This window comes from Genypterus blacodes, unplaced genomic scaffold, assembly GCF_046128005.1.
Source record: "Genypterus blacodes isolate CSIRO-AG114 ecotype Tasmania unplaced genomic scaffold, CSIRO-AGI_Gbla_v1 ptg000087l_1, whole genome shotgun sequence".
In the NCBI taxonomy this organism is placed as follows: domain Eukaryota; kingdom Metazoa; phylum Chordata; class Actinopteri; order Ophidiiformes; family Ophidiidae; genus Genypterus; species Genypterus blacodes.
The window spans coordinates 370,001-382,321 of NW_027466892.1; the positions used below are offsets into that span (position 1 = coordinate 370,001).

At 53.2% G+C, this 12,321-nt stretch overlaps 3 protein-coding genes across 3 annotated transcripts in view; 1 reads left to right on the top strand and 2 right to left on the bottom strand.

Moving 5' to 3' along the window:
- fryl (furry homolog, like) overlaps positions 1-8,291 on the top strand; it is a 41,882-nt gene extending 33,591 nt beyond the window's left edge. Inside the window, 9 exon segments of the mRNA XM_076158791.1 lie at positions 1,052-1,455; positions 2,957-3,164; positions 3,286-3,435; positions 3,586-3,684; positions 4,328-4,396; positions 4,861-4,878; positions 5,526-5,636; positions 6,366-6,559; positions 6,733-8,291. Coding sequence (XP_076014906.1) covers positions 1,052-1,455; positions 2,957-3,164; positions 3,286-3,435; positions 3,586-3,684; positions 4,328-4,396; positions 4,861-4,878; positions 5,526-5,636; positions 6,366-6,559; positions 6,733-6,979 — 1,500 coding nt within the window. The 3' untranslated portion in view covers positions 6,980-8,291.
- Positions 8,292-8,423: 132 nt separating this feature from the next.
- zar1 (zygote arrest 1) lies at positions 8,424-9,737 on the bottom strand. The gene is made up of 4 exons (XM_076158796.1): positions 9,126-9,737; positions 8,869-8,961; positions 8,712-8,786; positions 8,424-8,637 (listed from the first exon to the last, which is right to left on the bottom strand). Exons 1-4 carry the CDS (start codon positions 9,735-9,737, stop codon positions 8,494-8,496), a joined length of 924 nt encoding a protein of 307 aa, XP_076014911.1. The 3' UTR covers positions 8,424-8,493.
- A 414-nt stretch (positions 9,738-10,151) lies between these two features.
- Positions 10,152-12,315, bottom strand: slc10a4 (solute carrier family 10 member 4). The gene is given in 4 exon segments (XM_076158792.1): positions 10,152-10,971; positions 11,232-11,442; positions 11,676-11,880; positions 11,883-12,315. Coding segments are annotated over 4 exon segments (1,356 nt in total). The 5' UTR covers positions 12,157-12,315; the 3' UTR covers positions 10,152-10,305.
- Positions 12,316-12,321: the final 6 nt, after the last annotated feature.

Below are 12,321 nucleotides of genomic sequence, written 5' to 3' on the forward strand. Positions count from 1 at the left end.
ACAGCAGGGATCTAAAGCACTTCATCAATCACAACCTTAACACTTTGAATGTTCACAAAGTTTAAATCCTCTACATCAAACACACAACACACACATGATAACCTTTATGTATGACCTCTGACCTTAACATCTTTAACCCCTCGAAACTGCAGAATGAGAATCAGGTGTGTGTGTGTGGACTGCAGGATGATGCAGGGCCTCTGAACAATACACTTAGCTCACACATACATGTTGGGGGGTGAGCTACGTGCTGCCCCCCCCTTCCCTCGGTGACGTCATCTCTCTTCTCGACTGCACAGAGAACTCGACGCAACTTTCTAGGAACTCCATCTATCAGCAGCCTGAAGGTCATTCCAAGGGCACGCCCCCCCCCAGCCCGGCTCTTAGCTTAATGAGCCTCAGATAAAACCATCAATACTCTTCCTCCTCTTCCTCCTCTCCTCCATGACGGCCCGCTCACTTCTAAAAGCTTTCTGTAATATAGCTGCTGTCTCTGTGATGAACTGGCTGCCTGCCACTCTAATGCATTACACTCATTATGAACACACACACACACACACACACACACACACACACACACACACACACACACACGGCTGGAGCAGGCACAGCAGGAACACGTGAACATGTGAACATCTTTCCATGCTGGAATGTGTCTTCTCTTTGATAGTGTCAGGTCTGACTGAGGTATGGATGTAGCTGAGGATGAGCTGAGGCTGAGCCGAGCTGAGCCCTCTTCCTGTGTGTGTGTGTGTGTGTGTGTGTTGATGTGACTGTTACACACATCATGTGTGCTCAGAGAGGAAAGCCAAGCCAAACCCAGTCCAGATGAAGAGCGTCTCATCTTCATCAGCACTGAGGTCACAGTGTGATATATTGATATGGATATTGGCTCCTTTATTGATTTTGTTCTTCATCATCTCTCCTGAGAGCCTGAGTGAGTGAGAGAGAGGAGCCCCCTGAAGAAACTGTCTGTCTGTCTGTCTGTCTGTCTGTCTGTGTGTGTGTGTGTGTGTGTCCTCCTGAGTTCCTCCTCTGCTTTGTGTTGCAGGATGCTGTTAGCATGACGGCAGCAGACGAGCTGAGCAGCAGTGTGAGTGAGGACACGGGGTTTTGCAGCGCCCCCCCTTTGCCGTCTGATCCACCAGATTTCTGCGACCTCCAAGACTCGCAGGATCCTCAAGACCCCCAGGAGGATCTGGATCCAGCCCCCCCTCCCCCCCTGGCCATAGACACGCCCCCAGGGTCTGTGTGTGAGGAGGAGGAGGAGGCCCAGACCTTCCTCCCTCTGTCCTCACCCCTGCCACAGGACCCCGAGCTGGAACCGGACCCCGACCCGGATCCGGATCCTGATAGCACCTGTGGGTCGGTGTGCGAGGAAGATGTGACGCTGGCACTGAAGGAGCTGGATGAGCGCTGTGAGGAGGAGGAGGCCGACTTCTCTGGCATGTCCAGGTAGGCAGAGGACAGACGGGATGTGACACAGCGCCACCTGCTGGACACACAGCTGCTATATCCTGCTGCTAAACCGGGCCACGGGCCAGAGGTGGATCAGATTCACTTTAGGAACACAGATGTAGCACACAGAACCAGAACAGAACCAGAACAGAACCACAGCCACGTTTACACTTTAATGATGAGGTCATGTACGGACAGAGGAAGTAGCTTTGGTTCTAGCAGCTGGTCGGTCCTGCTGGTGCTTCTGGATTCAGGCTCAGAGCTGTTGTGACTGATGGTTCTGGTCCTGGCCTGGCTCCCATATGGACCGGTGTTATGAAGGTGGGCCAGACCGGCCTCAGGCTAATGTTCCCTTCACTGAGCCTGATCAAGGTCTGCCAAGTGCTGCTAGAGGACAGGAAGGGACTGAAACATGCAGACTCACTGACTGAGCCTGATCCTGAGCCTGTCTTACTCACACTCACTGACTGAGCCTGATCCTGAGCCTGTCTTACTCACACTCACTGACTGAGCCTGATCCTGAGCCTGTCTTACTCACTCACTGACTGATCCTGTCTTACTCACACTCACTGACTGAGCCTGATCCTGTCTTACTCACACTCACTGACTGAGCCTGATCCTGCAGGTCTTTGACTGAGCCTGATCCTGTCAGGTCTTTGACTGAGCTCAGCATTGTGTGATTGATGGTTCAGCTGTTCTGGTCTGTGTGAGTTTGTGATGAAGGAGCCTCTTGTCTCCAGAGCAGCACAGTGAGGTCGGAGCTTCCAGGAGCAGCCGTGTGTGTGTGTGTGTGTGTGTGTGTGTGTGTGTGTGTGTGTGTGTGTGTGTGTGTGTGTGTGTGTGTGTGTGTGTGTGTGTGTGTGTGTGTGTGTGTGTGTGTGTGTGTGTGTGTGTGTGTGTGTGTGTGTGTGTGTGTGTGTGTGTGTGTGTGTGTGTGTGTGTGTGTGTGTGTGTGTGTGTGTGTGTGTGTGTGTGTGTGTGCGTGCGTGCGTGCGTGTGTCTCTCTCACAGCTCTCTGCAGTCCTGTGTGGGTGCAGTGCGGTAGAGCCGCTAGCACAACCGTGCTGCAGACGTTAGAGAAAGAAGCAGGAGAGGGAGAGAGAGAGAGGGGGAGGGAGAGAGAGGCCATAGTTAGGGTGAGGATGAGGACAGAGACTGTGTCCGCTACAGCGCTCGGCAGCGCCGGCTTCAGATACTTATACTCAGTCTGCTTCTTCAGGCTGTTTGGTCCCACAGGCCTGTGAGTACCAGCGTGTGTGTGTGTGTGTGTGTGAGCTGCATGATGTTACGGTGCTGATCTGTGTGTGTGTGTGTGTGTGTGTTGACACTGAGCTGGAGCACTGCAGCATGAAGGTCTGCAGAGGGAGGAGAGGATGTGAGGTTGTTTACTTCCAGTAAGTGAGGCTGAGTGTGTGTGTGCGTGTTTGTGTTGAGGTGTGTGTGTGTGGGGGGGGGTGGAGCCTGTTGGATCATTCTCTTATCTTCTGTTGTGTTTCAGTCAAGATGAAGGTGAGGCAGACTACTTCCCAGAGACCCAGGCGTCTCCGCCCCCCTCGCCTTTCCTCTCTGCCATCCTGGCAGCGTTCCAGCCGGTTGCCTATGACAATGAGGAAGATGCTTGGCGTTGCCATGTCAACCAGATGTTGTCAGACACAGACGGCTCCTCAGCTGTTTACACCTTCCACGTGTTCTCTCTGCTGTTCCAGGTAACGTGTGCGTGTGTGTCCTTGTGTGTCCTTGTGTGTTTCTCATTCTTGTGTTTTGTTTATCAGAAAACATTGTCACCATTTTGTTCCTCCTCTCATTCCACCTCCTTATTTGATACAGAACATTCAGAGGAAGTTTGGCTCCATCACACATGCGTCTGTACGCTTTCTTGGTGAAAGGCTTCAGCGAATGGGAAATCAGTTCCTCAGCTCTCTGGAGGTCATGACCTCCCGCTCCCAGTGTCCCACTGTGCTGCTGGACGCAGAGACGGTGAGGCCGGTCTGCATGGCTCAACATGTTTACACACACCTGTGCGTCTGTGTGGCACGCTGGGCACGTGTGGCATGTTGTGTAGATAGTTTGTGTGTATCTGGTGCTGTTGTGCGTTAATGTTGATGGTGTCCTGACTTGCTGTTGTAGCTGGTCTCATGTGGACTCCTGGAGACTCTGAAGTTTAGTGTGCTGGAGTTGCAGGAACACTTGGACACCTACAATGCTAAGAGGGAGGCAGCAGAGCAGGTAGGTCCCTGCATGTCTCACACACATCCTGTCTGCTTCCACATTCTGTCTGTGTCCCTGTGTGTGTGTGTGTGTGTGTGAGAACAAAGACCTCACCTCTACAAACAGGCTCTTCTCCATGTCCTTTACATCTGAGCCATGGCTCCACTGAAGGCTGAAGCTTCAATCTGAGCAGCATCTGCATCACCACAGAGACAGAGAGACTTCTCCTCCTGCCCAGGGGATAAAAATAACTCTGGGCTCCTAAATTACTTAGATAAGGCAGGGAGAGGGAGAAGCTGGGAGGGGCCAGAGGAGGAGGAGGGGGAGGGGAGTTAAGAGAACAGATGAGAGTGCAGAGGGTTCTGGGATGCAGAGCGGCTAATTGAATGAGACAGCGATGTCCCTGGAGGCTCAGATACCAGACCTTCTTTCATTTGCTAAGTACAACACTCTTATTAAATCTGCTCCCTGCACAAATGTTATCATACACACCAGCCATCATCGTCATCATCATCCTCCTCCTCCCAGCAAACACAAGAACAGCAGCACCTAAAACGCCTCCTATCAAACCCTCTTCTCTACTGCCACTCCTCCTTCCTTCCTTCCTTCCTTCCTGTCTCCTCCTGACCCTCTCCTGTCTCTTTTCCTCTCAAACCCACAGTGGCTGGAAAACTGCAGGAAAACATTTGGGGACAAAGACGACAACCAACCACCGAATACTCAAACCCAGGTAGGGATGAAGCCGCACGGATATGAGGTCAAATGAGGTCATATGATATCATTTGAGGTCACTGTGGGGTCATATGAGGTCACATGGGGTCATTATGAGGTCCTTAGACTAGACAGGAAGTAGATGAGTGTTACTCTCTGTGTGATATGAAAGGAGACTCCAGTAGAAAGTCTGAAGGATCAGTCAGATTCAGGAGTCAGGAGTCTTACAGGGGTGTTTGATGAAGATGAAGGTGGCAGATGAGCATCATACCTGTGTAGAGTTCAGGTGACCCCTCTGTCTGTCAGCTCTCTGTTGTCTCCACTTTGTTTCTCTCCTTGACCCTTCTGTGCAGTGATGAAGATGTCCCAGCTCTTCCTCGGCCCTCAGGTCACTGCTGCCGTATCAAAGCTCACTAATTCTTGGTCTTTCTCTCCTTCTGTTTGTGTTTGTTTTTGTTGTGACCTGCTCACCTTCTTGCTTAGCAAATGGAGAAGCTGGCAGTAAGTGGTTCTCCTCTTCTAGACCTTTAATCATCACACATCTGGACAAGCACTGACCATTACATCTGTCTGCACACCTGCCGCTCTGCCCCCCCCCACCCTGTATCTCCACTCATGATTGACTTTGTTGTCTTGTTTTGTAATCTGCTTCCCCCTGGATCCTCCTCATCTCCTCTGATCTCCTCCTTATCTCCTCTGCTCTCCTCTGTGCTGCACACTCATTCTGTCGGCACACATCAGATCTAATAAAGGACCGCCATGTTCCTGCTGCTCTCGGGGGGGGGCGGGGCTCTGGGTGATGGAGAGATCACATCGCTCTCCCCTCTTCTTTCCTTTTGCATGTTTATGGCTCCATTCCCTTTCCTGATCAGAGGACCTTTTGTTTTCTCCTCCATGTTCTCCTGGATTAGGGTCAGATCTCTTAGCCCCGCCCATTTCTCTGGGTGCTAGTTCACGTTGCCACACGTCAGTCATAGCGGCCCACACAGGAAGAGGTGACCTCTGGTCCCCGGGCCACGTTAACCCTTTCATCTACTGCCATGTCTCTAACCCAGGATACCATCTAATCACATGACCCTGAGTGCTCCACTGTGTGTGTGTGTGTGTGTGTGTGTGTGAGTGACGCTGCTCCTCTTCTCCCTCTGTAGGAGCTGGAGTTGTGTCGCAGGCTCTATAAGTTACACTTTCAGCTGCTGCTGCTCTTCCAGGCCTACTGCAAGCTGGTGAGCAGGGTGGACACCATCAAGAGAGAGGCAGAGGTGAGGAGAGCATGACATCACTGTGACTGAGCCTGACCATCACTGGGACAGAGTCTGACCCATCACTGTGACTGAGCCTGACCCATCACTGGGACTGAGCCTGACCATCACTGTGACTGAGCATGACATCACTGTGACTGAGCCTGACCATCACTGTGACTGAGCATGACATCACTGGGACTGAGCCTGACCATCACTGTGACTGAGCCTGACCATCACTGTGACTGAGCCTGACCCATCACTGGGACTGAGCCTGACCCATCACTGGGACTGAGCCTGACCCATCACTGGGACTGAGCCTGACCCATCACTGGGACTGAGCCTGACCATCACTGGGACTGAGCATGACATCACTGGGACTGAGCCTGACCATCACTGTGACTGAGCCTGACCATCACTGTGACTGAGCCTGACCCATCACTGGGACTGAGCCTGACCCATCACTGGGACTGAGCCTGACCCATCACTGGGACTGAGCCTGACCCATCACTGGGACTGAGCCTGACCCATCACTGGGACTGAGCATGACCCATCACTGGGACTGAGCCTGACCATCACTGGGACTGAGCCTGACCATCACTGGGACTGAGCCTGACCATCACTGTGACTGAGCCTGACCCATCACTGGGACTGAGCCTGACCCATCACTGGGACTGAGCCTGACCCGTCACAATGATATCACTGTGTTCCATCATCTCCTTATATGGGCGTTTCTGTGCCGTTGCTAAGGTGACCAACATGTCTGAGGAGCTCACGTACCTGGAGAACTGTCTGAAGGAGGCAGAAACAGGAAGTGATGGACAGGAGGCCGTGTGTGTGTCTGACTCTGCTCAGACCAACACAGAGACGGCCATCCAGTCTGTGATCGAGACCCTGAGGGGGGGGGACTTCAGCTCCGCCCTCACACAGGTCAAAACCTTCAGGTAACACAAACACTCACAGTGTGTGACATCAGAACAGGCTGTCAATCACAATCCTGTTGAACTGCAGCACCTTCCTGTTTGTCTGCTGTGTCATTCACAAGTCAACACAAACACACAGACAGGCAGACAGACAGACAGGCCCATCCTAAGTGTGTGTGTGCTTCTTCCCTCAGGTCTTTGTGGCCCAACGACATCTTTGGGAACCAGAAAGACGACGCGGTCCAAACGCTGCTGCACATCTACTTCCGTCACCAGACGCTGGGTCGGACCGGCTGCTTGGCCGTGGTGGGGCCCAGCAGAGACCTGTCCCAGGCCAGCACCCGCCTCATGGAGCTCAACCTGCAGATCAGGGAGGCTCTGAGTCAGGCCCAGACCCGGGCCTGCCAGACCCACAACACCATGGTCAGCACTGGACTGTGAGCCTGCTGGACTAGACCGGACACTTGGGCCCCGCCCCCTGTGTGACAGGGAGGGGCCTCAGAGGAGGACCAGAGAGACTCCACCTATAAAGGGCTAAAGGATGTGTGGGAATAACTGTGACTCTTAATATATAGATTATTACACATATGGATACTTAAGCTAATATGTTTTCCCAGACTAAGCCAACTTGCAAACTTCAGTTGCAATAAGTGATGTGATGACCTGTGTGTGTGTGTGTGTGTGTGTGTGTGTGTGTGTGTGTGTGTGTGTGTGTGTGTGTGTGTGTGTGTGTGTGTGTGTGTGTGTGTGTGTGTGTGTGTGTGTGTGTGTGTGTGTGTGTGTGTGTGTGTGTGTGTGTGTGGGGTCAAACAGTGATTGATCAGTTATCAAACGCATGCTTGAAAGAGAAAAAGCACTGCAAGAATATTTTTTTGAGAAATGTATTTTTATTAGAGCTAACATCCTAGGTTGTAAATGTTAGGATATTTAACAGAATGTTAACCCTTTGGGATCCTGTGTCTGCCCTCAGGAAGTGTAAAGAGAGAATCTATCTGTTTATTGATCTGCAGGGGGAGGAGCTTCCTCTCAGCTAAACTCTCATCTGTAACCAAATAAGTAGCTGCCTTTAGACTCACAGGATGGAAACATAACTTATTTTACTCTGTATATATTTTAGAACATGTATAGTGTAAAACCAGTATTTTTCCTTGTACTTTTGTGTAATGCACTGTTCCTCCACATGGGGCACCATGGAGCTCATGTGACAAGAGAAAACCAAGACCAGACCTGAGTCCCACCTTCTGTCTCCACGTCTCCTTCAGGCTGCAGAGGGTCAGGGGTCAGGGGTCATCTGGGGTTAGCCACCTGTCTGCCTTTGTGGGGAGGGGGGGGGGGGGGGGGGGTCTGATGTAGCTGCACCAAACCTGTCCAGTCATGCATTCCTTCCTTCTGTTTGGTTTGTGGACTCGTTTCCTCTCTGAGGCTCAGAGCCTCATGAAGAACCTCTGCTGTTACCAAGCAACACTCATCCACAGTCTGGTGTTCTGAGGGGAAATGACTGCTGAGAGAGCGACCCTGAAGGCCTCTCCTCTCTGTCAGGGGGGCCCTGAAGGCCTCCTCTCTGTCCTGGCACATTGTAACCTTGTATCAGTCACTGTCTCATTCCTCAGCTCGTTTCCTGCTCTGGTACATTTGAACGCTGTTATTTAATGGAGATTGTTTTGATGTAGAGATGTTATCAAACCGTTTTGTTTTTTTCTTGCTCACATACCAACCAGCCTTCTAGTTAAATAAAAAACCTGCTCATACATGAGTTCAGTCACTACTTCCTGTATGACACACACACACACACACACACTCTCTAACTGTACTGAATGCATCAGCTCATTAGAATCTAACAGTGGAAATGAAAGGACACAGATCAAGTACAGATGCTAGTCGCCAGTTTATTCCAGGAGAGTTCAGAGCCCCAGGTGTGTGTGAGGCTCTCGGTGGCCCCAGGTGTGTGTGAGGCTCTAGATGATGTACTTGAAGCTGAAGGTGCTGTCACAGGAGAGCCTCTTGCCTTTGCAGCGTCCACACAGGTCCTGTCTGTGGGGCCGTTTGGGGTCAACATGTCTCTGTGTTACTGCACAGGAACATCTGGCTTTGTTGCACGTCTGGAAAAAGGATGAAGAGTTTAACAAGGAGACATCAGAGCTAGGAAACATGCAGCAGAACACGCTCGGCTCACGTGACACGTGATGTCCTCTACACGGTACGGGTTGAATTCCTTTTGGCATTTCCTACAGTACTGCTTGAAGTAGACCTGCAACAACATACCTCAGTCAGGGCAGAGAGCTGCAGGTGGCTTTGATCACCGCCACCGCCCCCCCTCATGAGAGCCTCACCTTGCTAGTACCCTGAACGCACCACACGTACGCGCTCTCCCACCTCAGGTTGCAGGCTCTGCAGTGGTAGAATCCATACTTCTGCTCCAGGAACTGAGCAGCAACAAGTTAGTCACTTATCTTTACACCGAGACCCTGATCCGGATCAGAGTCCCTGATCCGGATCAGGGTCTTCACAAAACATCAGACACTGAGCTACTTTGGCGCTACATCGTTAGTTTGCAGCTTCATGTGCGTGCGCGTGCGTGTCGTCTTACCTGGAAGCGTGCCCGCGCTTTGGCCTGCGGACCTTCTGGACCTTCTGGACCTTCTCCGCTCTTCTGTTTGCTCTGGAGCTTCTTCGCGGCGCCGCTGGTCCGCTCGTCGTCGCTCCTCTCCGGCGTCTCTCCGGTCTCACACGCCGCCTCCTTGTTGTCTCCTTCGGCCATGAAGGAGGTGACACTTCTGTAGGCGATGGGTGAAAACACGGCCAGGGTCCGGGGGTACCGGACCCCGCCGCCCCCGGCCCCCCGGGGGCTGCCCCCCAGCCCCGGGGACCCCTGCCGCCTACTGCGCCGAGAGTCCCGCTTCATGGCCAGCAGGGTCCTCGGGCCGATGGCGCACTGGACCCAGGCGTCCCTCCTCGGGTTCACCTGCACCGCCACGTCCCTGGTGTTCGCCTTCCGGAGCCTCGGGGTGAGTTTGGGGTTTATTTGGGATAAGATGGACTTCAGCTGTGCGCGCTGCTGGTTGTTGAAGGCCTCGGTAGAGTCTCCATAGTGGGACAGGTAAGTCCTGTATCTCCACCCCGCGTCTTTAGCCTTGGGGGGTCTGTAAGGATTATAACAATACAAATAGCTGTCGAGTGGCTCGTCACCGTATGTTGCCATTTTGCTTGGCCGACCTGAGCGGCGTGGTGAGGCCATTTAAAGACGCGTCATCAGGCTGAGTGGGCACAGCTGCGGGGCGGCGGGTCTGAGGGGCTCAGGGTCTGAGGGTCTGAGGGGCTCAGGGTCTGAGGACCACAACAACTGCACAAAGCTACAAAAACAGTCCGTAGTTTTGTCCACACGTTTTTATTTTGCCGTTTATAATTTACACAAATATACATTTACTCTACCACCAATGGAGCACAGAGACATCACACACACACACACACACACACACACACAGCGTATGTATAAAGGTTATGTTTGAGAATGACAGAACAACACACACATGCACACACACACATGCATGCACGCACACACACAGAGGGAGGTAGGTGTGTGTGTGTGTGTGTGTGTGTGTGTGTGTGTGAAGCTTCAGTTCGGTGCAGCAGATGTGAGATCACAGATGAGTTTACTGATCAGCTGAGCCTGATTAACTGAAGCTCTTATTCCTACATTTGATGCTCAGCTGATGAAAGTGACTTTGTATGAAACCAGACTTCTTGACTTCTTTACTGATCTGGTTTCTTCATAGTTTGGCACAGATGGAGCTCGGTGTTTCAGCAGCTGTCTGCACTTTGACCTCTGAGTGACAGAGCCCAGAGAAAGGGGGGGAGGGGGACCCAGAGATGATCCCAGACCTGCAGGTCTCAGTGTGCTGGGACCTAAACAGGGTGGGGTCAGGAGGACAGGGGTCCAGCATGATGGAGTTCGGGTCACTGACGGTCACGGCGCCGTAGGAGGAGTCAAAGCCGGCGTCCTCGTCCTCAAACCTTTGATACGTTATATCCGTGTCGTGGCCTTGGCCCAGAGGATCCGGCTTCTGGAGAACCTCCTTCCTGTACATCCGGTACGCCAGGATGAAGATTCCTGCCTCGGCAGCTTGGAACAGAGCGTAGAGCAGAGGGAACATGTACATCCCCCCCATCAGCTGAGGGGGGAAGGCCAGCTTCAGGATGGCCGTGCACAGCTGCACGTTCTGGCACCCCGTCTCCAGGGAAACGGACCTGCGGCTGCTGGGCGGCAGGTCAAAGAGCGCGGCCAGGCCGTAACCCGCGGCGTAGCCGCACAGAGGCATCAGGAGAGCCACGATGTAGACGGAGGGAGGGATGGTGGACAGAAGCTCCGGCCCCAACATGGCCGCCGTCAGGATGAACAGCATGATGAGGGTCACCAGCAGAGACCACAGGGACGCCTGGGGACATGGAGACATGGAGCGGGTCAGTGTGTGTGTGTGTGTGTGGTAGAGGAGCCCCGCCCTCTGGGGGAGGAGGGAGGGAGGAGCTCTTCATCACAGAGCCTCTGACATCATCCTCGCCTGGATTCACCACATGTATCCAGAATACGCAGTGCGCTTTTGTGTAAAGGTGAAACAGCTGAGCCACAAATTCACATCAGGACTCTGAGTCCATGAACTCTAAAGTGAGAAAAGTAGAGAAAGTTCTATAGATTTACCTTTAAAACCAGGTCTGCCACCCGGGTGTACCTGTACCTGAGGCAGACGCCCAGGCCGATGGGGATCAGAGTGCTGCACAGGGTCAGGATGATGGCTCCGAACGGCATCAGGTTCACCACCGGGGTGTTGATCCAGGCCCGGCTGTAGATCCACAGGCACAGAGGCATCAGCACCAGGGCCAGCAGGGTGGACGAGATGGTCATGATGATGCTGTGACGTCACAAAGGCTCATTTACACTCAAACCTACAAAAAACATCTGTCGACTTTCCAGATGCGTCTATGTGGAGACCTGCAGCTCCGTGCGTCACGGCGCTGCAGCCTCGTTCCTCTGTTCTGTGCGTAATTACGCACCAACAACTCTGCATTCTCCACTCTGCAGCCGCGCTCTCTCACTCCTTCAGGCTCTCTCTTTATTATTATTGTTATTATATCGCGTCCTTACCTCAGGTTCATCTCTCCGTTCGCCAGCAGGGACAGGATGTTAGACAGGTTTCCTCCCGGGCAGCAGCCGCACAGCAGCACGGCCATGGCCGCCACATCATCCAGGGAGAAGGCGAGGGCCAGGAGGAACGCGACCAGCGGCATGATGACGAACTGACACACCAGAGCCAGCAGAACCCCGACGGGTCTCCGGATGTGCTCCCGAGCTGCCCGACCTCCACCGTGCAGCCGAGCCCCAGCATGGTGAAGCACAGGACGAGACCCACGAACACGTTGATCCCGTGGCTGAGCGGAGAGTCCCAGAAGGCGGGCATCAGGTGCGACGGGTCCGACGGCGCGGCGGCCATGAAGTCCGCGTCGATGAGACCAGCAGACATGGAAACTCCTGCCGAGGAACCGCCAAAGTCCAGAAGCTGCTTCATAGAGTCAGTCCCGCCCTGGATCAGGTCTCCATGTGGAGCTCCGGGGTGAAGGTGCTGCATGGCGCTCACAGGACGGAAGCTCTCCGCGCAGGCGGCAGCGCATAGAATGAGTCCGCTAGAGGCGCTTTGTCTCTATGAAGGGACAGCGGAGGGTCCAGAGTGAGGATGAGGAGGGTCTAGAGTGAGGATGAAGAGGGTCCATGACACGAAGTCTTACAGTGACTC

Bases quoted from the DNA above. Each gene is read 5' to 3' on its own strand.
- zar1 (XM_076158796.1), bottom strand. From the start codon at position 9,737: ATGGCAACATACGGTGACGAGCCACTCGACAGCTATTTGTATTGTTAT. The intron at 8,962-9,125 runs GTAAGACGACAC...GTTGCTGCTCAG, and splicing joins AAGCGCGGGCACGCTTCCAG to TTCCTGGAGCAGAAGTATGG. The intron at 8,638-8,711 runs GTGAGCCGAGCG...TCCTTTTTCCAG, and splicing joins TAGAGGACATCACGTGTCAC to ACGTGCAACAAAGCCAGATG.